At 43.9% G+C, this 26,059-nt stretch overlaps 1 protein-coding gene across 8 annotated transcripts in view; it reads left to right on the top strand.

Moving 5' to 3' along the window:
* The window catches only part of SPDL1 (spindle apparatus coiled-coil protein 1), a 59,360-nt gene extending 33,820 nt beyond the window's left edge, over positions 1–25,540 (top strand). For 7 of the 8 annotated variants that reach the window (XM_054038535.1, XM_054038532.1, XM_054038536.1 and 4 more), the window contains 4 exons: positions 1,737–1,877; positions 3,337–3,449; positions 10,531–10,718; positions 12,854–14,654. In XM_054038535.1, coding sequence (XP_053894510.1) covers positions 1,737–1,877; positions 3,337–3,449; positions 10,531–10,718; positions 12,854–13,398 — 987 coding nt within the window. In that variant the 3' untranslated portion in view covers positions 13,399–14,654. Of the gene's footprint in view, positions 1–1,736; positions 1,878–3,336; positions 3,450–10,530; positions 10,719–12,853; positions 14,655–24,528 lie in introns of those variants that run through there. The other variant, XM_054038530.1, reaches the window with a different exon arrangement.
* The last annotated feature ends 519 nt before the right edge of the window (positions 25,541–26,059 follow it).

The following is a 26,059-nucleotide window of genomic DNA, read 5'->3' on the forward strand; positions in this document are numbered from 1 at the left end:
AATGTTGTTCAGTTCTTGCCTAACACTACTACGTTTAACAGTCCTCAGTTGGATTAGCATTGGCTAGCTCTGGAAGAGGAAATCCATATCATCACTACATGCTTTGGGAGCATCCTACACTGCGTGGATACCCACTGTTGCCACCCTCTTTCCCCGCCCCACATAAATTCCAAATGTATTAAGGACTAGCCTGTTCCTGTGGGTCCAGTCATTGAGTGTAGTGGAAAGTTGTTGATTTCCATAACTTTATCACATCTGAAATATTGCTTCCCACAGCCAATTCCTTCCCTTCCTTAGACTGGCAATCAGCATGAGGAGCAGTATTGGGGGCATAGAATCTGACAGTGCAGACTGGCTCTACTCTAAAATGAGTAGAGGAAGTGTGAAATGAGCTTTCTGCCTGCTGGGAGGAGTAAGGATAGCATCTCTCAGGAAAGAGGAGTTGGGAGAGATGGCATTGGGTGGATTAGGAGGAGGGGGAAGGAGTAGGAAGAAGCAGAAACTTACTAGCTCTTGTCTGTTACAAATCTTAAGGATGAATATACTTGACCTCAGAGACTTCAAGGGTTAATGCACTTCATTTATCCATCTATATTTTACTTCTGGTAACATACATGCTTGGATGTAGTCTTTATTTCTATCCCTATCACTTCTATACGGTCTCATTCAATATTAACTGTGTATTAGGTTGTTAAAGCTGTTTTTACTAAATCAGTGAAATACAATTCATAATGCCTTTGCCATAGCATTATTTTCAGCTTGTGCTCTTACATAGAGGATATATGCTGCTATTCCGTGTTGCTTAATTGCATGTTGATTCTTTTTTATTGTACTTCACATACACACATTAGACACATAAATTAAACTGGAGTCTTTTGGATGTAGAGGACAGACCTTCTGACTTTATAGGGCATGTACTGAAGATTTTTTTGGATGGTGCAGATGTTAATTTAATAAAATAACATAACAAAAGACTTCAGATGAAAGCTTTTCTTGTTTTTTTTTTTTTTTTTTTTTTTTTTGTCTGTTACTTTGAAAATCACTTCAAAAGCAAGTCAGTTGAATCCATGGTCTTGAATCCGCATTTAAGTGTTCTCTCTGTTTGGCTACAGCTGAAATCAATCTTTTAATTATTCATATGCCTTATAATAGAAATGGGTGTGGTAGATATTAACGTTTGTTCTTTGAACATGTGGACTGTATATGGAATTTTATTTGACTGTTGACTGCTCTGGCTAAATGACTACACAAAGGCATCTTCTTGGATCTGCTCCCTGTGTGTACTAGATGATTCCTTTTTTACTGCTTTGTTTTTGTTTAGCCATACAAAACAAAGTATCTCATAGCTTTCTTGTGTATAACCAACACAATTGTTCATGAAATTTTAGCTGGGCTTACAGAGGAGTCACTGAGTGTGTAACTAGCCTTGGAGAAGGTCAATAGATAATGCCCAATAAGGACAGCTATGACCATTGAAAACCAGCCCAGGTTGAGTTGCATACATCAGCAAGTATTAAAAATCCATCTTTATTGTATAAGAGCATATTTAATATGACGAGATAACTCAATGCCATTTCTGTACTTGTAGGAGTAGAAAAGTATTTAAAAAAGTATTGTAGTGAATGTCAGCTGCTGAGTTAAGACTGCAGTCCCCAAAGTTTCCTGGGTAAGGATATGAGTACTGAAATGTTAAGACTCAAAGAAAAACCTTGGTATGATTTTTGCTTGATGTTTAGCTACAAATGGCTACGCTGCTTCAGATGAAAGGTTCTCAGGCAGAACTTGAGCAGCTAGAACGCTTGCAGTCAATGTTAGAACAAAAGAATGGTGAAATAGAAGATCTTCTAATGAAAGTGAGGCAACTAGAGAAATGTAAGGTACGTATTTCACAAAAGAAACTTGAGAAGTTTAATTATCGTAATGTGGGACAAATAAGTTCTTCAAAATATGAAAGGAGGCTTTCAGTATAAATTCTTACTTGTAATTCCATATAATCTCAATGGTGCTCACAACTCTTATTTAGGTTGGTAACAGTCTCCATTTTACAACTATTGTGTGCATCTTTTAAGTCCTAAAGAGTCTCACAACTCAAATTTTTATTCTTGTATTTTAAGGCCAGAGGGACCATTCTATCACTTAGTCTGACCACCTACATATCATAGACAATCATTAAATTTCATCCAGTTGCACATGTATTGAGCACTGTATGGCTAATAATATGTATGGCTAAAGCATATCTTCCAGAAAGGCTTCTAGTCTTAACTTAAAGAAATAGAATATCTGCTACTACTCTTGTTAGCTTTTTCAAATTGCTAATTACCCTCATTGTTTAAAGATGTCTGTTTTTTCTAATTTGAATATGTCCGGCATTTGGTTCTTGTTATCCCTTTTTTACTAAATTAGAGCCTTTCGGTATCCTATATCTTTCTCCCCACGAAGGTATTTGTACACTGTAATCAAGTCATTCTCGATCTTTTTGATAAGCTAAACAGAGCTTTATAAGTCATTGACTGTGAAGCATTTTCTCTGGCCCTTGAATAACTTTTGTAGCTCTTCTCAGCACCCTCTAATTTAAAAAAGTGAAAAAATTTGGACACCAGAACTGGATGCAATATTCCATTATTGTCTCAGCAGTACCACATACAGAGGTAAAATCTCCTCTTTTCCCCCTCACTTGCCCCTTTAAAGTAAATGTATTTTGCTTTGTAAAGGCTAGCTGGTCACTGGTTGTGTGTGTGAGAACACGAACACTTCAAGGGCTAGACTAAGGTCAGACCTGCTGGGATAAATGCTTTGGCTTGCAGGGCAGCTGGAAGCCTAAATACTCAGTGTGGAGGAACAGGGATAAAGGTTCCTGCTTGAAGAAAAGTGAGGGCAAAGAAGCTTGAAACATGGGTGGATGCCCTGACAGAGCTGAAGAAGGGGATCCGAGGGACAATTGATACTGTGACTGTCCCAGTTCTGATATCAACAAGGAGACTTTTTTTCATTCTGTTGTTCACTAATCTACAGAATGTTTAGGTAGCAAACTCTATACTGGAAAAGGAGGGTAAATTTTTAATCAAGGCTTTTTGTGTACCTTTGAGACTGGAGGATCTTTTTCGGTTCTGGCTGCTTCTCTAAAACAAAATTTTGAATGAAAACACTCAAATGAAATGAAGTTCTTGATACCTCAAGTTTAAATCCCTTTATAAAGACTACCTAGCAGGTAGCTTTGTCTGCAGTGGTTGTATTAAAATTTTGATGAAACAGTGAAAACTGTAAATAGAATAGAACTAATGCACTTCTGAAAAAAAATACTAGTTGACAATTTTTTGAACTCTTCCCTTGCATCAGAATTTATATGAGAACATGAAAGAATCAAAACCTTCTAGTAGCAGTTCAATAGGTGGAGAATTTGAAGATGGCTATTATACAGATCTGCTTCAAATGAAACTTGAGAACTCCAAGTAAGTGTGTGGGGGTTTAAAGCCTAGAAATAGAATTTTACGTATTTACAATGATTAAAAAATACTTGTAATCTAAATTAATTTACAGCTGTCTTATGCTCTGCCATTTCTTCGTTTGTCCACACGTATTCTGATCTCAATGCACATGGATCCTGGGTGCTCAAAATTGGAATCTTTAGGTCATCAGAGGCTTATGGCCCTGTCCCTTGATATTGAGAGAGGATGTAATAACGAGTTCTTCTTTGAGTGATTATTCATGTCCATTCCAAGCAGGTGTGTGCGCGTGGCGTGGCGTGCACGCCAGCCGGAAGATTTTCCCCTAGCAGTGTCCATAGGATCGGACTTGGCGCCTTATATAGGGGCCCGCTGACCCTCCACTCCCTCAGTTTCTTCTTAGCGCCGGTGACGGCTAGGTGGAACTTTGCTCGCTCTTGCAGCAAGCATAGCAGTGTCCCGTTTCAGTGTATATAATAGTTTCCGCTCTTAGTTTAGAATTAGTTAGTTGTTTGCGGGGGGCTTTCCCCCAAAGTACTCGTCGCCTTGCTGGGGCATGCATGGGTCCCCAGGGTTTAAACTCTGCAAGGACTGCGGGAAGTTTATGCCGAAGAGTGACAGAGAGACCGGTGCAATATCCGTCCCAGGACTCTTAAGGACAGAGAGCAGAGACTCAAAGTGCTCCTGATGGAGGCGGCCTTACGGCCACACTCAGACCCCGAGCTGGTTGATCTGGCGCCCAGCGCCTCTTCCTTGGTGCGCAGCGCCCTGGCACCGGTAACGAGACAGGAGGCCCAGTCCAAAATCTCTAAGTCCCGGCACCGGAGAGAGTCGGAACGTAGATAATCAGCCTCCGTAAGGCACTGATCACCATCTCCGGTGCCCGCTAAAAAGAAGAGGCTGGTGAGGGGCCGATCACCCCACCAGGACCTTAAAAGGCCGGTGGCATCCACAAGTGCAGGGGGACAAGCTGTGCCACAAACTCATCCTCCCATAGCTCTGACTCCCGCCTTGGAGAGGGTGCGGTCGAGTCCGGACCGGTCGAGATCCCCGGACCTCAGCAAGGACGTGTGTCTCCCAGCGATGCCGGAGGTGTTCGAGGTGGTCTCTGACTTATTAAGCCTCCGGTGCTGGCCTCTCCGCACCGGTGGAAAGAGCTGCCGACCATGGCCCTACCCCCAATACAATCAAGGGGCAAGCCAGCCATGATGTCACCTCAGTCCCCGCCCTGCACCACTCCACCGGCACTGGTGCAGAGGGAGCATTCCCCAGCCCCGTGACACCACTCCCCGGCAACAGGGGGTACTGCTTCCCCTAGGTCCTCCTATTAGGAGATCTCAGATTCGGAGGCGGAGTCCTACCACTCCAGTAGATTGAGGAGCAGGAGGTCGGCTTCACAGGCGAGCCAACAACCTTACTCGCCACAGTGGCAGCAGCAGTGGCATTCTGGACTCCCTGGGCTTACCATCAGTCCATGGGACAGGCGTACGGCCCTCGCTCAAGGTCTGCATCGGTCTCCTCGACGTTGGTGGCTCCGGCGCAAATGTCTCCACCACTGGCACTGCCATCCGACAGGGGTGTGCCACAACAAAGTCCGGCACCCCCTAGTCATAGGTATCGGCAGGGACCATGGTTCCGACACCGCAGGCACCACCCAGCATGCCTCGTCGTTCAGTGTCGACTCCGGTACCGGCCGCGGTGCCACATCTCGCGTCCGCACCGGCCGCTCAACTGCAGTACCGTGAGCCTCTGCCCCTGCAGAGACTGAGGGTACAGAGGAAGGCCCTTCGCAGGTGATCTCCTCCTCTTCCTCTCCGGATGAGGCGGTCGCGGGAACTTCAATGGGACCGGCACTAGAGGACAACCGGGTGCTTCAGCAACTACTTAAGCGTGCAGCCCAGAGCCTGGAGATCCAAGCGGTGGAGATCAAGGTGGATGTGGATCCGGTAGTGGACGTCCTGGCCCCCTTGGGCCCATCCAGGGTAGCCCTACCGTTGATCAAAACGATAGCCGATACGTCCCGCGCTCGGTGGCAGATGCCAGCTTCGTTGGCCCCTACGGCCAAAAAGACATAGAGGTGCTACTCGTGCCTTCCAAAGGCCACGAGCACCTGTATGCCCACCCTCCCCCGGACTCTCTGGTCATAGATGCGGCCAACCAAAGGGAGCGTCAAGGGTTCCAAGAGTCTGCACCGAAGAACAGGGAGGCCAAAAAGTTGGATCTGTTTGGCAGAAAGGTGTACTCAGCAGGGGGACTGCAATTATGTATAGCCAACCAACTATAGTGAGCCGGTACGGACACAATAAATGCTCAGCATTGTCTAAGTTCGCTGAACTCCTTCCCCAGGAATCGCGAACAGAGTTTTCTGCTCTCGTAGAGGAGGGGAAGTTAATCTCCCGGGCATCCCTCCAAGCAGCCCTGGATGCGGCGGATGCAGCCTCCCGCACACTGGCGACCGGGCTGGTTATGAGGCGGGGAGCCTAGCTTCAGGTCTCAAGCCTTCCACATGAGGTCCAGCAGACCATCCAGGACCTCCCCTTCGAAGGGCCCATGCTTTTCTCCGAAAAGATGGACAAGAGGCTACCTAGCCTAAAGGACTCAAGGGCTACCTTTCACTTGCTGGGATTACACACCCTAGTCACCCAATGTAGGCAGTTCAGGCTGCAACCGGCTCCGTGACCTTACTAGCCTCAGCACCGCACGGATGCCTTGCGTAGGCGGGGCAGGAACAGCAGAAGGAGGCAACAACAGCCCCCCGGCCAGCAAAGGCCCCTATTGGGGCCTAGACCCCCAATTTGAGGGTACGGTCAGGGCCAAGCTACTGGTCAGGACTCTGGATCCTACCAACCCTACCTTTTTGTCATGTCTGTCCCCCCTTCTATCGTGCCTGGTCCCAAATCACATTGGATAGTTGGGTGCTTTGCACGGTAGAGAGGGGATATTCTATCCAGTTCTCCTCCCTTTCGCCCCACCAACCCCTTCCCCGTCCCTCTTCAGGGACCCCTCTCACAAGCAACTTCTAATTGAAGCAACAGGGGCTTCTACTCCCAGTATTTCCTAATACCGAAGGCGAAAGGGGGCCTCAGACCTATTCTGGACTTGCGGCGTCTGAATAAGTTTGTAAAGAAGCTCAGGTTCCGCATGGTCTCCCTGTCCTCTCATTCCCTCCATGGATCCAGGGGACTGGTATGCCGCCCTCGACTTGAAGGACGCGTATTTTCATATTGCAATAATCCCCCAACACAGGCGTTACCTCAGATTCGACGTGGGCAACGACCATCTTCAGTTCACGGTTCTGCCTTTTGGCCTGTCAGCAGCCCTGAGGGTCTTCACAAAGTGCATGGCAGTCATGGCAGCCTTCCTGCGCAAGCAGGGGATTCAGGTGTTCCCCTACCTGGACGATTGGCTCATCAAGGGCCATGCCAAGGCACAGGTGGTGGCTCAGGCGGTCTTCATCAGATGGATCTTCCTCGAGCTCGGCCTCCTGCTGAACGAGGCCAAGTCCATCCTATCCCCCACCCAGAGGATAGAAATTATAGGGGCAGTTCTGGACTTGACACACGCCAGAGCGTACCTGCTGGAGTCCAGGTTCTGGTCCATATCCGAAATCATTCTCGGTCTCCAACGCTTCCCGACCACCACAGCAAGAAACTGCCTCAAGTTAATGGGTCATATGGCTGCGTGCACATATGTGGTGAGCCCCGCCAGGCTCCGGCTGCGCCCTCTCCAGGCCTGGTTAGCGACCGTATACCGGCCGGCCAGGGACGCCCTAGACTCTGGTGATGCTCCCTCAGACGGTGCTGGATTCCCTCCAGTGGTGGCTCGACCCGCAGGAGTTCTGCGCGGGAGTACCCTTCGCCAGCCCTCCCTATCGTTGGTAACAGATGCATGGGATGTGGGGCGCATCTGGGGAACCTCAGGACCCAAGGCCTTTGGTCACCAGAGGACCTTTCCTTACACATCAACGTCAGGGAGCTAAAGGCGGTGCGTCTAGCCTGTCTGACCTTCAAATCTCACCTGGTGGGCAGGTGCGTTTCAGTCCTCAGGGTCAATACATCAGCGATGTTCTAGATCAACAAATGGGGGTGCACGCTCCTCTCCCCTGTGCTGGGAAGCCCTTGTGTTATGGGACTTTTGTGTTCAGAACTCAATTCACCTGATGGCATCCTACTTCCTGGGGCAACAGAACGGTTTGGCGGATTCCCTCAGCCGCTCATTCCATGGTCACGAGTGGTCCCTTCGCCAGGATATAGTATGCTCAATTTTCTGTTTCTGGGGCTATCCCCAGGTAGACCTGTTTGCCTTGAGAGAAAACAGGAAGTGTCGACGTTTCTGCTCTCTCATGGGGCGCAGTCCAGGATCCCTGACGGATGCCTTCCTCCTCTAATGGGAAGGCGGCCTGCTTTACGCCTTCCCCCCGATTCCCATGATTCACAGGGTACTTCTCAAGATCCGCAGAGATCACGCTCGTGTCATCCTGATAGCGCCAGCGTGGCCGCGCCAACACCGGTACACGTCGCTCCTGCACATGTCCACACGGGCACCCCTCACGCTGCCCCTGCACCCAGACTTGATCTTGCAGGATCGGGGCCATCTCTGCCACCCGAACCTGGAGTCGCTCCACCTCACAGCCTGGATGCTCCATGGCTAAACCCTGTGGAGATGCAATGCTCTCAGCAGGTCAGGCAAGTCTTTCTAGGTAGCAGAAAACCCTCCACCAGGGCCACGTACATGGCCAAGTGGAAGTGCTTCTCCATCTGGGCCGAACAGCAGGGACAGGCTCCATTGCTCGCCCCTATCCCTCTTATCCTGGACTACTTGCTTCATTTGAGACAGCTGGGACTTTCCCTCTCTTCGGTTTGGGTCCACTTGGCGGCCGTCTCAGCGTTCCACCCTGGAGTGGAAGGTGGTTCAGTTTTCGCGAACCCATTGGTTGGTCGCATCCTCAAGGGCCTGGACAGACTGTTTCCGCATACTCGGCAACCAGCACTGGCTTGGGACTTCAATTTAGTCCTTTCTGCCCTCACAGGGCCCCCCTTCGAGCCCCTGGCTACGTGCTCTCTGCTATCTCTCTCATATAAGGTCGCATTCCTAGTGGCTATCACCTCGGCCAGGAAGGTGTCGGAACTCAGCACTGACGTCCGAGCTTCCATACACTGTCTTCCACAAAGACAAAGACCAACTCAGGCCACATCCGGCGTTCTTTCCGAAGGTGGTCTCCCAATTCCACATGGGTCAAGACATTTTTCTCCCTGTGTTCTACCCTAAGCCCCACTCCTCCGGCACGGAGTGTAGGCTGCTTTCCCTAGATGTCCACAGGACCCTGGCATTCTATATTGAAAGAACCAAGCCGTTCAGGAAGTCAACGGAACTCTTTGTTGCCATGGCCGACAGGATGAAGGGACTCCCTGTCTCATCACAGCGGATCTCCTCATGGATCACGGCTTGCATCCGAGAATGCTACAGTTGGGCTAACGTGCCTGCCCCGCCAATCACCGCCCACTCCACAAGGGCACAGGCCGCCTCCGTGGCGTTCCTGGCTCAGATCCCAACACAGGAAATATGCAGAGCTGCCACGTGGTCCTCAATCCACACATTTACATTGCACTATGCCATCATACACCAGGCCAGAGATGATGCAGCCTTTGGCTGCGCAGTGCTCCAATCCGCAGTGAACACCGACCCCACCGCCTAAGATCAGGCTTGTGAGTCACCTGCTTGGAATGGACATAAACAATCACTCGAAGAAAAAACGATACCTACCTTTTTGTAACTGTTGTTCTTCGAGATGTGTTGTTCATGTCCATTCCAGTACCCACCCTCCTGCCCCTCTGTCGGAGTGCCAGCAAGAAGGAACTGAGGGGGTGGAGGGTCGGTGGGCCCCTATATAGGGCGCCATGGAGGCGCCAATCCAGGGGGCGCCAAGGCCAACCCCACGGATGCTGCTAGGGGGAAATCTTCCGGCTGGCATGCACTCGCGGCGCACGCACACACCTGCTTGGAATGGACATGAACAACACATCTCGAAGAACAACAGTTACCTACCTTTTTGTAACAGTTTTTTATCTTAAAATCTCCTCTGCTCTCCATAGGGCTACAGATCCCTTCCATGTTACTGAAGCCCTTTTATCTCATTGGCATAGAGTGCCTCCCCAGGGACAATGCCCTCTAGGATTCCTTTGCAGCCTGGCTTCAGCATGCCCCTTCTTTAACACCTAGAATGCTCATTTTCGTCTTTGTTTTGTTAACCTTTTATATTAGTCTCTCTTGGTCCAGGAAACTGAAATCTACATTACTGATGTGATTGTGAAAGACATTGTGTGGCTTTTACTATTACTCTAGAGTTTTTCTTAGTTTTGATTGTCTTGGATTTTAGTTCTAGAGGTCCTTGGCTTTACTTTCATCCTTAGCTGTTTATAAATTAATGCCATTGCCACCCCCAGTCTAAGGTTACATGTTACACTTATTTCAAATTAAAGAGAAAATTGTGTATCTAAAATATTATTGGGAACTTCCTTCTGGTTTGAAGTCCAGGTTTGATCATACAGAATAACAGCAGTATAGTCTTCTACTAAAATGATCCAATTTGGTACTGTATGCAGAGGAGCAAAGCCTCGGCTTCAGTGGAGCTATGATAATTTAGATCAGCCAGAGATCTGTCCCCCAGTCTTCAGTATTTAGTTCAAATGGACTACTCCCAGACCAGACATTGCAAATACAGGCTCTGAAGTTGAATACAAAACTAAATTTGTATTTGTCCATGCACAGGTTGTTATTTGGGAGGGAGGGTTCTCAGATTAAAGTTGTATTGTATAATTTTCACTACAGTGTTACATAACTGCTTGTTCAAGTACCTTGTGTTCTCCATTAAACTATTCTTCTTATTTGAGAAATGAAGAGATTTCAAAATTCAACTTTTGGGTTGGGATTTTTCAAAGCTTCCTAGAGGATTTGGACTTCCAATTGCAGTTAATTGTTCTAAGAGGGTTTGAGCAACCAAATACTTTAGCTTTGAAAGCTCACTGTAAATTGTTACCTAATTTGACCCTTGTGAATTTCAAACTGGTCAATTCCTTTTCCTTCCCAGTAAGGAGACCGAAACTTTGAGAAACGAACTATCCTTACAGAGGATGAAAGCTTTATATGAGAGCCAGAGGGTTCTGGAGGTAGAAAGGAAGCTTTTTGCCAATGAGAGGCACCTGCAGGTATGCCAAAGTGAGAACATGAATTTGCGAGTTATGCTGGACGAGCTGAAAATGAAGTACGAACCTGAAGGTAACTATTTCTGATCACTAATAAAGTTGAACAAAATAAATACTTGAGCCTCTTTTGCTATAACTACCTTTTTGTTGAGGCTTGAGTTTTCAACCAACTAAAGATTCCTTCAACCTGACCATAAACACTCTACTTAAACAAGTGACTGTAAAACATCCCGCTGTCTTGTAAATTGCTTTATTGAAATGAATATATTGAATTAGTATACTGACTTTTAATTTAACAAGTCTGAAATCTGTGTGCGTGTGTATATATAGTTGTGCTATAGAATTCTGAAACTGAAACATGGAAATTCACAGCAAATAGTGAATAGAACTTTTGAAGCAGGATGCAAACTCTGGATGCTGGCATTTTTACCAGTCCAAGACACTTGGCCTACACATTACTCTGGAGATCTCTGAAGCAGCTCAGACTTGTTTTTGAAAGTGAGGGTTGACCATGTAACTTTCTCCTTTGTTAGAGAGAATCTGCCACAGCCATGCATACAAAGCAGTGGCTTAGCACTCTAACCTTGCGCATTATTATCCCAGCTTTTAAAGGCAAATTTTGTGTTGGAGCCCACCCCTTCCTATACTTCAGGCCCAAGCTCCTGCCTGAGCCACAGCTTGAAAGAGCTGTCTATACAGCTATTTTTAGAGTGCTAGCCTGAGCCAGAGTCTGTTGACCCAGAGTGGGAGGCTCACTGCCCATGGACTGTATAGACCTATCCACTGAGTACGAAATCTTTTGTGGTGCTGTTTACTGAATGGGTTTACCTGTTAAACTCTTTCCTTTTTATATGTCCCCCCCTTCTACTCAATATGGCATAGTTGGCGAACAAAACATTTCTCCTCCACTAGAAAATGGTGGTCAGGTTGAATCTCTCTTGAATTCACAAAATCTTACCAGAAACGAGTATGTGCTGGTTCAGTCTGACAAGGCTGCCATGTCAGTGCTTGTTCATACTCTAAGCTGGCTCAAACTGGGGAGAAGTCAGAATGCCACAGTAGTTCCTTATTGTGAGTGAATTCTTCCAGAATCTGCCTCACTGAGAAGCCTGTTGGGTGCTACTGTATGGCCACTACAAAGCTTGTGTATACAGCTAATTGTTCAGCTCACATTTAATCCTACAACGGGAATCTGAAGGAGTCCCAGAGTCCAAAGAGAGGTCAGCTATCTCAGGTACTGGCAGGAAGAGAAGTGCAAGCTCAGCTCTCTGCCAGTTCGAGATGCTGCCTCTAAAAAGGAAGCGTTGGTAATATTTTCTATTTTCTGTTGCCTGCAAGAATGTTTTACAGCTAAAAAGGCTTAGCTGTAACTGTTGTCTTGTTTCAGCAGTGGAGCAAAGCCTAGTTCAGTGTGAATGAGAACTGTTGTGATTATTTCTAAATTTCCATTAGCTTCACTGAAAGAGTAGATTAGAGGGCATGGTGGGATTGCTGCACTAGTGTGACCGTGCCATAAGTACTCCTGTTCTTTTAGCGGCTACAAACTGGGGTCACGCTTCTTCATAACCATAAAAAAAAAAAAAATCAGCATTTTTGGAAGTTAGGGAATTGGAAAGCCCTAGGGTCAGGGAGGTCACACTTGCCCACCTAGAGATGAAACTATGGCCCACATGAAGAGTACAGCAAAGATAATAGGCAGATGTGTAGTGAAACAAATGTGGAAGAAGTTCATGGTCATGAAGAAAGGAAACTAAAGTTAGGAAATAGAGTACAGTTTGAGGTAGCTCCTTCTGCCTAAAAGAAGCACCTGCCTTTTATTTGAGCAGTACGTCATCAGTAAGTTTTAGCTACCAGGACATCAGCCCAAATGTCAAAAAAATCAAAAAACATAAAAGGATGTATGTGAAGTTAGGTATATCTGCTTAAAAGGGTTTGGTGAAAGTTTTAAAATAGAGGTGAGAGAACGAAAGCCGAGGTACCAATTAAAGTCTTTTGGGACTCTTAGATGTATGTTACTAAAAAGTCACTGTCTGATAGCTCCATCAGCATGGAGGCAGCTAAACATCTTGATGGTCTGCATTAAACAAATTCTCACCTAAATAGATTCAATGCTATCTTGCTGGTTTCAGTAATTATACGAACATGTACGTTTATTTCAATTACCAACATGTTTCTTTGTATACAAATATAACTATCATTCTTCTCTAGAATTAATTAAAATCCCTAAAAGCATAAAAAGGAGGGAGAAGATTCCAGTGGACATGACTTCTGAACCTGGAGATAGCAAAAATGCTACAGTAGAGAAAACTACTCACTTTTCATCTCAAAATAAGGAAGAAAGAAAGATATGTACCAAGAACTTGGATCCAAGTGATGACCCTCAAAGAAAATATGTACTTGTGGCAGCACCAGTGAACATCACTCCGCTTCCCGCAACACAACAAAGGGCTGAACCCGAGAAGGATAGGAAAAGAGTTAAAATTAAAGAGAACATCAAAGGTTCAAGTGAAAGAAATGGAAATAACTCTCTAACTCCAGTTGCCTCCAGGTCAGTGTCATCTTGTGTGTATGCTCATGGCAATCAGCGCAGACCTGCATCTGTTTTCTTTCGCTGCATGAACTATGCTATCCGCTTCTTTATCTATTTTCTCAGTGTTGCATGCAGTGTAATTCCTCAGTTCCGGCTGCCTACACTCAACTTTTCAAAACCCTTTAAAAAGGCTAAAATGATTGCTAATGAAAATGACTCTTAAAATCATGAACCTGGATCTTGGAATAACTGATATTTAACGTTTACTATTATTCAAAATATCAGTGTCAATTTGTATATCTTTAACTTAACCATGATAGATCAGACTTCATTTGCTGAGGCTTCAAATGAGGCTTCTTTTCATGGGCACTTTGAGGCTGCAACACAAAACTAACTATGGCAGGACTTTAGGGATTGCATTCCAATAGTACGAAAACTTGAGACTTAAAGTAATACATAACCTAAAATTTTCACTTCACAAAAAATGATTACGAGTAGCTTTCAAATGTCTTTTTACTATTTAAGGTCATGTTTTAATGGACTATGTAATAACTTTTGTTTTGAAAACTAATATTTGTCAAAATTACTAAAACTTTCACTATTTTATTCAAAATTTGAGTCATGATTGATAGACATCTAGCACTGTGTACAGAGGTCCAACCTTTTTGTCTTTGTAAAAGGAATGCTATTTTCTGTTTGCTGATGCTCTGTTTTCTGTTCAAGCTAATATTCTCATGTGGGAGCATGTGTGAGAACATAGAAATCACTTGAAGGCTAATATTACACATTTGAGCTCTAATGATAGGTCAAAAAGCTAAGTAAGTAAAAATAATCAGAAAATGCTGGCTATCTCTAGTATTTCAGGTCAGGTTCTGCACACAATAGAGTGTAGCCATGTTGAGAAGATTGCTGAGTGAAGCCGTTCTGGAAGGAGGGTGGAATAGAATGTTGAGTGGAAAAAAGCTAAGTTTCCTTTAAAAAGTGTTCATTTTCCATGAGGTGTCTAGCTGCCTTACTATTTTGCTCTTTACCATGTTCTTGCCTCAGTCTTTCAACTTAGAATGGAATATAACTCCCCATGGGGCCAGCTAGTTTGCCAGAAAATAATTGCTGCAGGAACGTGAGCCACTCCCTCTAACGTTGACTCTGTCTCCTTTATAGTCCCCTGCAGAAACTTCCCCTTTTTTCCCTCACTTGTTTCTGAAATATTTTTTTTCTCAGGCTTCTATTTAGCATTGTTCATGGTACAGCATAATGTTTTATATTGGAACCATATATACTACAATCAAACATAATACAAACTGTTTAAAAAACATATGGAAATCAGATACAAAACTATGCTGAATGAATGTTATGGTTGTGAGGTCAAAGTTAGGAAATGCTAGAAGTAAAGATTCCTGTGCAACCTCTTTATTGCTTCCTTGTGTGGATGTAATTAGAGGCAATTAAAATGGTGCGATCACAATTTTTTTTGCAAATCTCAAGTCTCATTCACTGCACTTCATAACTACTGTTTTATATTTACACTATTTAGAGAAGCTTTAAAATATAAATTCAGAGAAGATCTGATGAATAATAGAGAGAGACACTGAGAAAGCTCAATGGGGGTAACATTGCATCATCACTGGGTTGGAAGAACTTGCAGGTTCCATTTTAATTAGTAGGTTAAATGGACTGGGGGTAAGAAGGCTTTGAATGATGATGGGGCTGTGGCTTAGGAAGTGGGATTCCTGGAGGAATTACATATATGCAGAAGCATGGAAAAGGACTTGGGTGAGAAGAAAATCAAGGTAGCTTCAAGTCTGTCATGAGAGGAACAGAGGGGAATACGGTAAGACAAAATCCGATATTGGCCAGGAAGTGCAGAAGGACTTAATGCTAGAAGATGATGCTTAGTTCTGCTATTTGTTGGCATTAGTTACTAAAGTACCTTTTTAATGGGTGAGAGTGGGCTTAATAACAAATTAAACGGTGACAACTGTCTGTTTCAATGCATGTGGGAAAAGGTCACAAAGGTTCAGTTAAGTGCATGTACAACTTGTAAGAAATATAAGGAACTCAAAGGTAATTATTGGATGCACACTTCTGGCTTCTGTGTTATAATTCAGATATTGAATGTTTTGGTTTGGGGGGCACAATTTTGAGTTTCCAATGTAGTTAGAATAGAATTTCTCCCCTCCCAAATAGTCTTATGAGCTTATTGTCCAACTGATTTTAAGTAAATAGTCCTAAACACTGACTCCACATCCCTCATCTAGGAGGAAGGTGAGGAGGAATGAGCAGGAATGTCAAAAATTGGGAAGGCCCGAGAGGGTCAAATTGGTTATAATGGCTTTTGGAGTTTCGGGCCTCCTTTGGGGCCATCTTGCCTTATCTAGAAGGGAAGGAAACACTTAAAACTGGATGTGAAAGAGTTGCCCCGTATGACTAACTGATGAAGTAGCATCAGCAGGCTTTGGAGAAAGTAACATCCATAATTCATGGGTTAATGGAAGGCAGTTAAAATGTGTACCTTTTTTGAGGGTGAAAAGGTGGATTAGAGAAGTCAGCTGTGGGTTTGAAGGGAGGTTAAAGCCAAGGAGGAAAGTGTGTCTGACAAATGGAGGGTTTGGGGAGTAAAGGAGTGGGGTGGAGGGATGAAGACTAAATAAAATCAAGCAAAATTTCTAATTTATGGGAAGACTTATTTCTCCTGCACCACTTTGTTGGCCTAGATAGCGCATAGATATAGAAAAGAAAAATCAAAACTCTAAAGCTTTTGGCCTCTATAGTATTAAATGTTGGTTTGTTCTCCATGGTTTTCCTTTCCCAGCAAGAGGAAAGTGTTCTGACTCAGCTATTTTAATTTCATTTTAACTCTTCCTTTTGGATTATCCTGATTGTGCCCCCTGCACCTCATAGTACAGACTCATTAGAGAACAGCAAGGCTTTCATTCCTGTTGGCAACGTTCTATAAGCCTGTTTAAGCTCATGATCCCCAGGAGGAGGAGCAACTGCTTTACTCAGTGTCTGTTCTTTGAAATTTGTGATGTTCCATCTTGAAGTTTAAATTGACTTTTTTCCTGAAATATCTTTCTGTGTAGGAGCCAGATTGCATGCTATTTGGCAATACACAGTCCTTCATTTTCTGCTTAGTTATCACTTCTCAGCTCTCTTCCATAAACTCCTTGTTTGTTTCACGATTTACTATAATGGGGCTTGGCAGAAGAAATAATGTGAAGGAGAAAGGAAGTTTACTTAGCAATAACCAGAGTTGAGATCACTTAACTTTCCCTGTAGATACTTGCTATACCATCCTCCTTTTACTTCCTTAGGGTGGAGAAGAACTGATGATGGTTAGGTAGAGAGGGTTTGTATATCTGACTTGTCAGTTGGCTTAATATATTTTTGTTTAGGTGAAAAGCTTAACTACCTGATAATGTGGGTGGGTGTGTGTAAAAAATATGTGAGTCATACAAGATGCAAGTTGATGTTTGCTTCAAGGTAGAAATAGTCTTAACAGAACTCTTGACTTGGGTACATGGTACAGTAACATGTTGCAGCTTGAAACTTGCAGACATATGTGACGTTTTATTATTAGGGCCCTACCAAATTCATGGTCATGAAAAATGCGTCATGGAGCGTGAAATCCGGTCTTTTTTGTGTGCTTTTACTCTATACGGACTTCACAGGGCAGACCAGCATTTCTCAAATTGGGGGTCTTGACCGATAAGGGAGTTGCATGAGGGTCACAAGGTTATTTTAGAGGGGTTGTAGTGTTGCCACCCTTACTTCTGCGCTGCTTTCAGATCTGGGCAACCAGAGAGTGGTGGCTGTTGACTGAGTGCCCAGCTCTGCAGGCAGCAGCGCAGAAGTAAGGGTAGCTATGCCATACCATGCCGTCCTTACTTCTGTGTTGCTGCTGGTGGCAGCTCTGCCTTCAGAGCTGGGCTCCTGGCCAGCAGCCGCTGCTCTCCAGTGCCCGGTTCTGAAGCCAGCAGCAGCAGCACAGAATTAAGAGTAGCAGTATTACAACCTCCCCACAATAACCTTGTGACACCTCCCTTGCCAATCCTTTGAGTTAGGACCCCTAAAATTCCATCACCATGACAGCTCTGATTTAAATAGTTGAAATCATAAAATTTACGATTTTTTAAAATCCTATGACTGAAATTGACCTAAATGGACAGTGAATTCGAATAGGGCCCTATTTATTATTCGTGGAGGCATATAACAATCTTGTAAAAGTTTCTGGCAATGTTTCACCAGGATTTGTAATGTAAGCATACTGGATTTTAATTGGCCTTCTGTGTGTTTTGGCCTTCTACCAATTTTTTGTCAGAAAACTCAGCCATTTTTTATTGAGTGTGTGTGTGTGTGTGTGTGTGTGTGTGTGTGTGTGTGTGTGTGTGTGAGAGAGAGAGAGAGAGAGAGCTTGGATTATGTGTGGAGTCAAACAAAAGCTCAGGCATAGTTTAACTGTTTATTTTTAATTAATTACTGTTCATCTGTTTGTTTACACTATAGAAACCACTGGCTAAACATCATTATCAAGAGATAATGAGCAGAGTAGCACACTTTGAATTCTCTCAGAGGGGCTCATGTACAAGTTAAACTGCCTGAGGGACTTGCAGGTAGTGGTCCAGAGGACATCAAGGGAAGGAGGAGTGTGGGAGCCATCAAGCAGAGGAGCGCTAGCAAGAAGATATTTGGCAAGCAAAGCTCCCAGTATTATAGGAACATAATTGCTTTTTTTAGATGAAGCTCATCAATCTAGCTGGACAGACTCCTTACCCAACCATGAAGTTTGTAAGATGGTTCTTAGAGTATATGTTGCTATGAGTGCATCCACCTTGGTACCATAGTATGTGCCCATGCGCTCTTGATTGGAGACTGGAAAGTAGTGCTCATGGGCCTGTGCCTACACAGAACAACATCTCCTGTTATGCATATCTATAAGAAGATATAGAGAGGTACAAGCCAGCCACCACTCAGTTCCTGCTCAGCCGCCTATAACTTGAGACAAAGTCTTTGCTGTTGGCTGTTTCAGCTTCTTGCCATTTTCACCTTGTGGAAGTCTTTATTCATTATTGTTTGTTTCCCAGTTATTTACTTTGTTTTCTGTGTGTGTGTGTGTGCGCGCGCGTGCGCTTCTGGAGAGGGATTTTTTTTTTCCCCCTCCTACTTCTGGACCTTTATGCCAGAACAAAATTTATGCCTAGCACATGTGTTTAAGTCCTACCACAGGTCTTTTCCCTGTACTGATGGACATTTAAGTAGCTTGCGGTGTTTGGGGGACTCCCATGTCCCTCAAAATGCAAGGTCTGTCTGGGATGTAAGGGCAGGTCCAAAAAAGATGGTTTATAGTTTTACGTCCAGAAAAGATGGGGAGGCTAGCATTAGATAGTTTTAGTGGTGGGATAAGTAACAGTTAAATAGTTATCCCTTATCTTATTTATTTTACCAAAAAAAAGTTCCCCTTCTTTTCTCTGTATCTACCCTTAGTAGGAAGCTAGGTTTAGGCTCCCATAGACTGTCCCCTATTGCGTTTTGGAGACAGACTAATCCGGCATGCCTGGATCACTGGGTTTCAAACTGTCTGACTTGCGGACTTTCTATCCCCGTATCTGACGGACATGCACAGTGCGTCCGGTGTCTCGGCAAGACACATTTATTAAAAGTGTCCACACTGCCAAAACCTCACGGCCAGAACCAGGAAGACAAGGTATCTCAAACTGAAATTGCTCATTATGGAGACCTTGAACCTTGAGTCTCAGACCCTTCAGTCGCAAAGCATATTCGTCTGGCACACTACAGTTCCTCATAGCAAACTGTGCATCTTTACTACCCAGGTACACTCACACTGTCTTTTCAAAGATATCTGAACATATTGACCATTTTCCAGATGAGAGGAAAGAACAGTTTAAAGTCAGAAGGCCACCTCATCGCCAGGGCAGCACTACAGGCCTCACTGGACTCGGCAGACGTGGCTGCACAATCAATAGCAACATGTGTGGTCATGCGCTGTGCATCTTGGTTACATCTCTTTCGGCTTTCCCAGGGAATTCCAGTCGTCAGTGGAGGATCTGCTCTTTGAAGGCCCAAAGTTGTTTGTGGCCAAAACAGATGAGTCCTTTCACACCCTCAAGGACTCAAGGGCAACCTTAAAATCTCTGGGCATCTATACACCTGCAAATAAAAAGAAACAGGGCAGGTATTGTACACAAAGATTCCGCTTAACGCTGTACTCGCAACCCCACAAGCAGTATGATTAACTGCATAAACAAAGATGTCAGCAAAACTAAGATCAACCCTCGACATCTCAGCAGTCCACTCCAGACAACAATTTTCAAGGTGTGATCAAGGGCACAAGACCACCATGCTCTCTAACTCCAGAAACCGAAATAGTCTCCTGTCAATTCGGAGATAGCTTGTCACGATTTTACCAAGTCTGGAACACCATCACAACAGAGAGATGGGTTTTAGAAATTTATCCAAAAGGGTTACTCCATCCCTTTTACCTCTACTCCACCTATCCAGTCTCCCCCCTGCTCCTGCCCCCCCCCCATCCTTCTTCAGAGACTCCTCTCACGAGCACCTGCTGCAACAGGAAATAAATCACCTCGTACAACTCTGTGCCAAGGAACCTGCATTGCAACACCGGGGCGGGAGGGGACGGTTTGCATTGTGTTTTAACACAGAAAAAGACTGGCAGGTGGAGACCCATCCCAGATCTACAGAAACTCAACAAATTCGTAAGAACACAGTGTTTCAAAATTGTAGCACTATCTACAATAATTCCAGCGTTCGAGAAGGGAGATTGTCTCTCGATCTGCAGGGCTCATATTACCATCCACCCGTTGTACAGAAGATTCCTGAGGTTCACCCTAGGGTAACATTTCCAATACAAAGTATTACCCTTCGGCCTGTCCTCTGCTCCAAGGTTTTTTCCAAAGTTCTAGCTCTCATGGCGGCACTCTCTAAATAGACACCACACAGAGTAAAATGGTGAACACAACCAAAGAACGTCTGTACAGAGTCCCATTTGAAATGCATGCAATCACTTGCTATCCTTAATTAAAAACACAGCCATCAGGATCCTCATGGACAATATACCATGCATGTTTTACATAAACCACCAAGGGGGTAGCACAATCATACTCCCTATGCACAGAGGCAATACAACTTTTTGGAATTGGTGCATCAACAACCACATCAACATATCAGCATCCTACCTTCTGGGATTTCAGAACACAACAGCAGATGCCCTAAGCAGAGTTCTCACAAACCCACGAATGGGAGATGGATCTTAGAATTCTACATGCCATATTCAAACTGAGGATTTCCCACCATAGACCTCTCTACAACAGCACAGAATACCAAGTGCCCACAATATTGCTCCAGAGTGGGATTGGGACACTGCTCCCTAGGTGATTATTTCCTCATCTAATGGGATGTGCCACTGATGTATGCATTCCCTCTGACCCCACTCCTAAACCAGGTCATTCACAAGACCAAGGAGGACAAATCCAGTGTCCTTCTGATAGCTCCTACATGGCCCAGACAAGGGCCATCTCTTTCAGATGGCTGTGAGCCCGCCTCGAACCCTTCCCCTAGTACCTCACCTTCTATCACAATATGCAGGACATGTCTGCACTCCTCCTCACAGCCTGGTTACTCCATGGCTGACTGTGGTTGAGGAGGCCTGTTCAGATGAAGTAAAAGATATATTAATGAACAGTCGGAGAGTGAGTACAAGGAAGACCTATATCCATAAGTGGAAATGATTCAGTGTTTGGTGTCAAGATAAATAGATCTTACCAACATCTTGCCCTCTACCAAGGGTCCTGGACTACATACTATAATTTAAAAAAACTGGGCTCTCCACAAGCTTCATCAAGGTACACTTGGCAGCTATTACCTCTTTCTATGACAAAGTGGATTGAGCCACTATATTTGCCCACCCGATGATTAAACGCTTTTTTAAGGGCATTGAGAATATCTACCCCACAATAAGGAACCCTTTGCCCATGTGGGAGCTCAAACTTGTCCTACATGGGCTTATGGGAAAACCATTTGAGCCACTCGCCATATACTCACTCCTCCACTTATCCATGAAGTGGATTACTTATTGCCATTGCATCCGCCAGAAGGCTAGGAGAACTAGGGGCATTACTGGCATACACCCCATACACAACTTTCTTTAAAGACAAAGTTGCCTTAAGACCACACCCCAAATCCCTACCCAAAATCTCCTCCCCCCTTCATCTGAATCAGCCTATCTACTTATCTGTGTTTTTCCCCAAATCAGATGCAAACGGAAGGGAGGCATCATTCCTACATGCTGTTTGTTCATCGAGCTCTAGTTTTCTACATTGAAAGAACAAAACCATTTAGAAAGTCTCCAAGACTATTTGTTGCTATAACAGCTTCTCCTATTGTTCTATCGCAAAATAGAGACTATCTAAGTGGGTATCAGGATGCATCCATCTCTGTTATCAAAACTCTCATGTACCAGTCCCAATGAACTCTACCAGAGTACTTTGGACATCAGTAGCCTTCCTCAATAACGTCCCTATTGTTGACATTTGCGGAGCAGCAACTTAGGAATCAGCCCATGCATTCACGAAACACCATGCCTTAGAGCAACAATCCAGCTTCGGACACTTGCTTTGGATTCAAGGTGTTATCTGCCATACATACTGCAACTCTGAAGCCCCTCTTCTCCCCCCCCAAACCCCCCCAATGAGGGGCACTGCTCAACAGTCACCTAAAGTGGAGCACCCACAGGGACACTCCTCGAAGAAGAAAAGGTTACTCACCTTGTGCTGTAACTGAGGTTCTTCAAGATGGTGATTCCTGTGGGTGCTCCACAAGCCCTCCCTCCTCCCCTCCCTTTAGAGAAACTGCATGAAACTCCAGGGTAGAGAAGGAACAGAGGGATGGTTGACTGTGCACCACTATGTAACCACTCGGAGCACCACAAAATGGCAATGGCGCATGCGCGGACCAACCGGGTGCAGCTACCACAAATCTCCGATTACAAGTGCAGGGCGTGAAGACACCTAAAGAGTAGCACCTGCAGGGACAACCATCTCGGAAAACCTCAGTTACTGAACATCATGAGTAACCTCATTTGCAGAAAGAATGAAGGGCCAATGTATTTCACTGCAGTAGTTGTCCAAGTGAGTTTTGGGTTGTATTTTGACCTGTTGGGAAATAATTGAGGCACAGTCCCCCACTAGAGCTCAGTCCATGTCTACTAAAAGATGTTCCCAGAGCAGAAATCTGCAAGACTGCAACTTGGTCTTCTCTTCAGACCTTTGCCAAGCCTGATGCCACCTTACCTGCTTCCAGAGACAACCCTGCCTTTGGTGATGCAGTTCTCTCAACAGTTCTTGACTTACCTTTCCAGTACCCACCACCTTTTGAATTACTGTTTTGGGAGTCTCCTATGGGGGAGTGCTCACAGAGACATGTACTAGAAGAAAGAGAGGTTACTTGCCTTACAGTAACTTGTCCCTCTGAGAACTCCACCTCCCTCCTTCCCCTCTGCTATGGAGTCTCTGGTTTGTTGCTGTGAAGGAACTGACTGGTGATGGGCTCGCACCTGCCTATTATCCCCTTGTTTGGATCACAAAGTGTTGTGCTTGCAGGGCACACCTGCGCAGTACTTCGCATTTTCCTTTCAAGAGCGTATGAGCACTTGCATCCTATGGGAGGACAAAAACCATCTAAAAATTCAAATAGCTGTAAGATAAGAAATCTCTCCTTTGTTAACTTGAAAAGATTACACAGGGAGCCTAGCTCTTGGCCTGCAGTTTTGAGGCTTATTGAAGGTGAGAAATGAGTGTTTTCAGGGACTTGTGTGCAGCATACCACAACTGGTGAGAATTTTATGCCATTATATTTGGTGTAAAAACTAAGTGGGATGTTTTGCAGATCGATGGGGTCGGGTGAGGACTCTAGAAGTCAGGTTCACGTTCCAATAAAGCTTTTCAAGTCCCCAGAATTAGATTTCCTTACCCAAATGTGTGGATCTTATGCTGTTCCTCCCTTTCCATGGCAAGTGATCTCTGACAACTGCAGCACTTGTTTACATGGGGAAAAATAATAGGAAAACCATTTGCATTGAAAATGGCTATATAGCAGCAGTAAATGAGGGGCCAGCGCCATATGATGGGCAAGACCTATTGGAGAATAACTGAATAATTCCTTATATATGTTGGAAATAGATTACAAGCAATATGACTCAACATGACATGTCTGATGTACTGAAAGTTGATAAGCTTGTAAAAATCAATTATAATCGTTAGCTTAATTAGTTATTATGCAGTTTAAAAACTTGTGTAGTTGTAGCTTGAAGTCTGAGAACCTGTGTCTTAATGGAGGTCTTACACCTTACAGCGTGGCAGCCAACATTCTCCCCCACCCCCTACGTTTAGACTACATGCAAATTAAAAACATAGCTTTGGCAAATTATGATAAACTTTGAGCCCAAATAAGTCAATAAAAACTGATTGAGCTTTCAAGGTGTTCATGGCCATCAGGACAGAGGCTACTGTAGCAGAGAGCCTGGATGGAAATTGGAGTACTTGTGGCACCTTAGAGACTAACAAATTTATTTGAGCATAAGCTTTTGTGGGCTACAGCCCACTTCTTCGGATGCATAGAATGGAACATAGATAGATACACATACAGAGAGCATGAAAAGGTGGGAGTTGTCTTACCAACTCTGAGAGGCCAATTAAGTAAGGGGGGGGGAACTTTTGAAGTGATCAAGATAGCCCAGTACAGACAGTTTGATAAGAAGTGTGTGAGTACTTACATGGGGAGAGAGATTCAATGTTTGTAATGGCTCAGCCATTCCCAGTTTCTATTTAAATTGTACAGAGTTTGGCCCTATATTTTTGTCTGTTACAATACAAAAGTTGAATTATAACTTTGCCACTATATGGTCGTATGTAATGTGCTAATCAGGAACTGATAGGTAGCGTTCTCCTGGAACTTGTGCTTTTCTGTGTGACTTGTGTTCATTTTTTTTGTTCCACGTATGGCATGATATTGTTTCCATGCTGATAACCAGTTACCATCTTCAATCATCAGTTTCAAACTGGTTCAGTAGATCAAACAAATTGGAAACCAAAAGCTTTTTAAAGTGGCAAAGTAAAGATGGGGAACATTGCTATGTGAATTCAAAACAGTTTTGATGTTTTCAAATCTTGTAGTAAAAATGCTAGCTGACCTCACTTTCTCTTGTGGATAGGGCAATTGGTATTCCATTTTGGTGCTTGATCTAAGTTAAAATGAGACCCTCAGCCTTGATTTTCTTCTTTAATTAAATATGTATTTAGAATGGATGCTTTGCCTGTAGGTTAACAGCTGGATCCAGACTTGAAACTGTGGAAAATGAAGACCTGAGTGAAAAAACAATCAAGCCTGAGAAGAAAACACAAAAGAAAACATACACTACGTTATATGTGTCTTCTAAACCAACTCCTGAAACACAATGTCCTCAGCAATAAAACTCAGTTTTTTCCAGAGCAAATCTGGAAACTTAGTCTTGCCTTAAAGATTCTGTTGTGAAGCAATGAATACATAGTGTACCATTTTTAATGTACACATACTTTGCATTTTAAGAAACCTGTGTATCTGCCTTCTGTTTCATGAACAATTATTAATATTATGACTTCTATTATGCAGGGTTCTCAGCATCCCTATTTGGTTAATCTCAGAAGTGCCACAAAAATAAATTCTCTTTTGGTAACTTGACCCAAAATGTTGTCTCATGCTGAATTTTAGTTAAGACCCTAATCATTAGTTGCTTTGGGTTTCCAAAAGTGTAGCTCAGTTCAGAATGACTAGAGTTGACTATGGACATCCTGTGAAGCTATATAATAAATACAGATATAAGCCGAGTAGGACTGCATATTTCTCTAGTGAATAAACTATTGTGACACTGGACTGATGGAAGGGAAGATAGAGAGAGAACAATAAATACTAATGTTAAATTCCTAAAGGTTGTTTTAATTGTTTTAAATGGGCACCTTTCAAAGCTACATTTTCCCCCAGTGTGTAGCAATTTCTGATTTTCAGCACACCCTATATACTTAAATCACACATTTAACATTTTCTTTAAAAGTCATGTGAATGTGGGGTGCATTTGAAATGCTAGGAAGGATCTTATAAATGTACCAACAGTTAAAATAAATCTTGCTTTACTCCTTTTGAAGGTGCCGATAAATGTTGCATTGTATGACAAAGTGCTTAGTTTTCTAAATGTAAAATTCTAAAAAAAAAAAAAAAAAAAAAAAAATCAGGAAATCTTTTTGTAATATTCTGTGTAAAAACTATGTAATAAAAGTTTATTAGTGTTCTTAATGTAATTACTTTGTTCTGTTAATTTTGTTTGTAGAATACAAAACATAAGCTTTCTGTAACAATAAATGGTTTATTGCAACTTGCACTTTGCACTTGGGAATAAATATGCAGATAATGTGCAGGTTAATTCTAATGGATGTTTGTGTTCCCAATTAAGACATCTAAACTACTTAATTAAATTTGAAATATGATCATTTCTACAGTTGCTCTGGTTCCCCCTAGTGGCTAATTCAGCCCATACAAGTTCCTCCCAATAGCCTTTGTACCTAAGATTTCTGAAAGTCTTAGTTGGGAAATGATTCCAGTAGTTTTTTACCCATTGATAAACTTGTTGAGTAAGTCTTTATGCACTTGTGCCCTGATTTTCCCCTAGCCCCTTCCCCGCCTGGCATTAATCCCCTGAAACTTTCATTGAAAACTGTGTGCCCCAAACTGGAAATGTAAACACTCCAAAATGTGGGTGCCTGAAGTTAGGCTCCTAAATGTGTTCAGCACTTAAACCAAAGTGGATCCAAGTTTTTCTG

This window comes from Malaclemys terrapin, chromosome 8 (assembly GCF_027887155.1).
Source record: "Malaclemys terrapin pileata isolate rMalTer1 chromosome 8, rMalTer1.hap1, whole genome shotgun sequence".
Lineage (NCBI taxonomy): Eukaryota > Metazoa > Chordata > Testudines > Emydidae > Malaclemys > Malaclemys terrapin.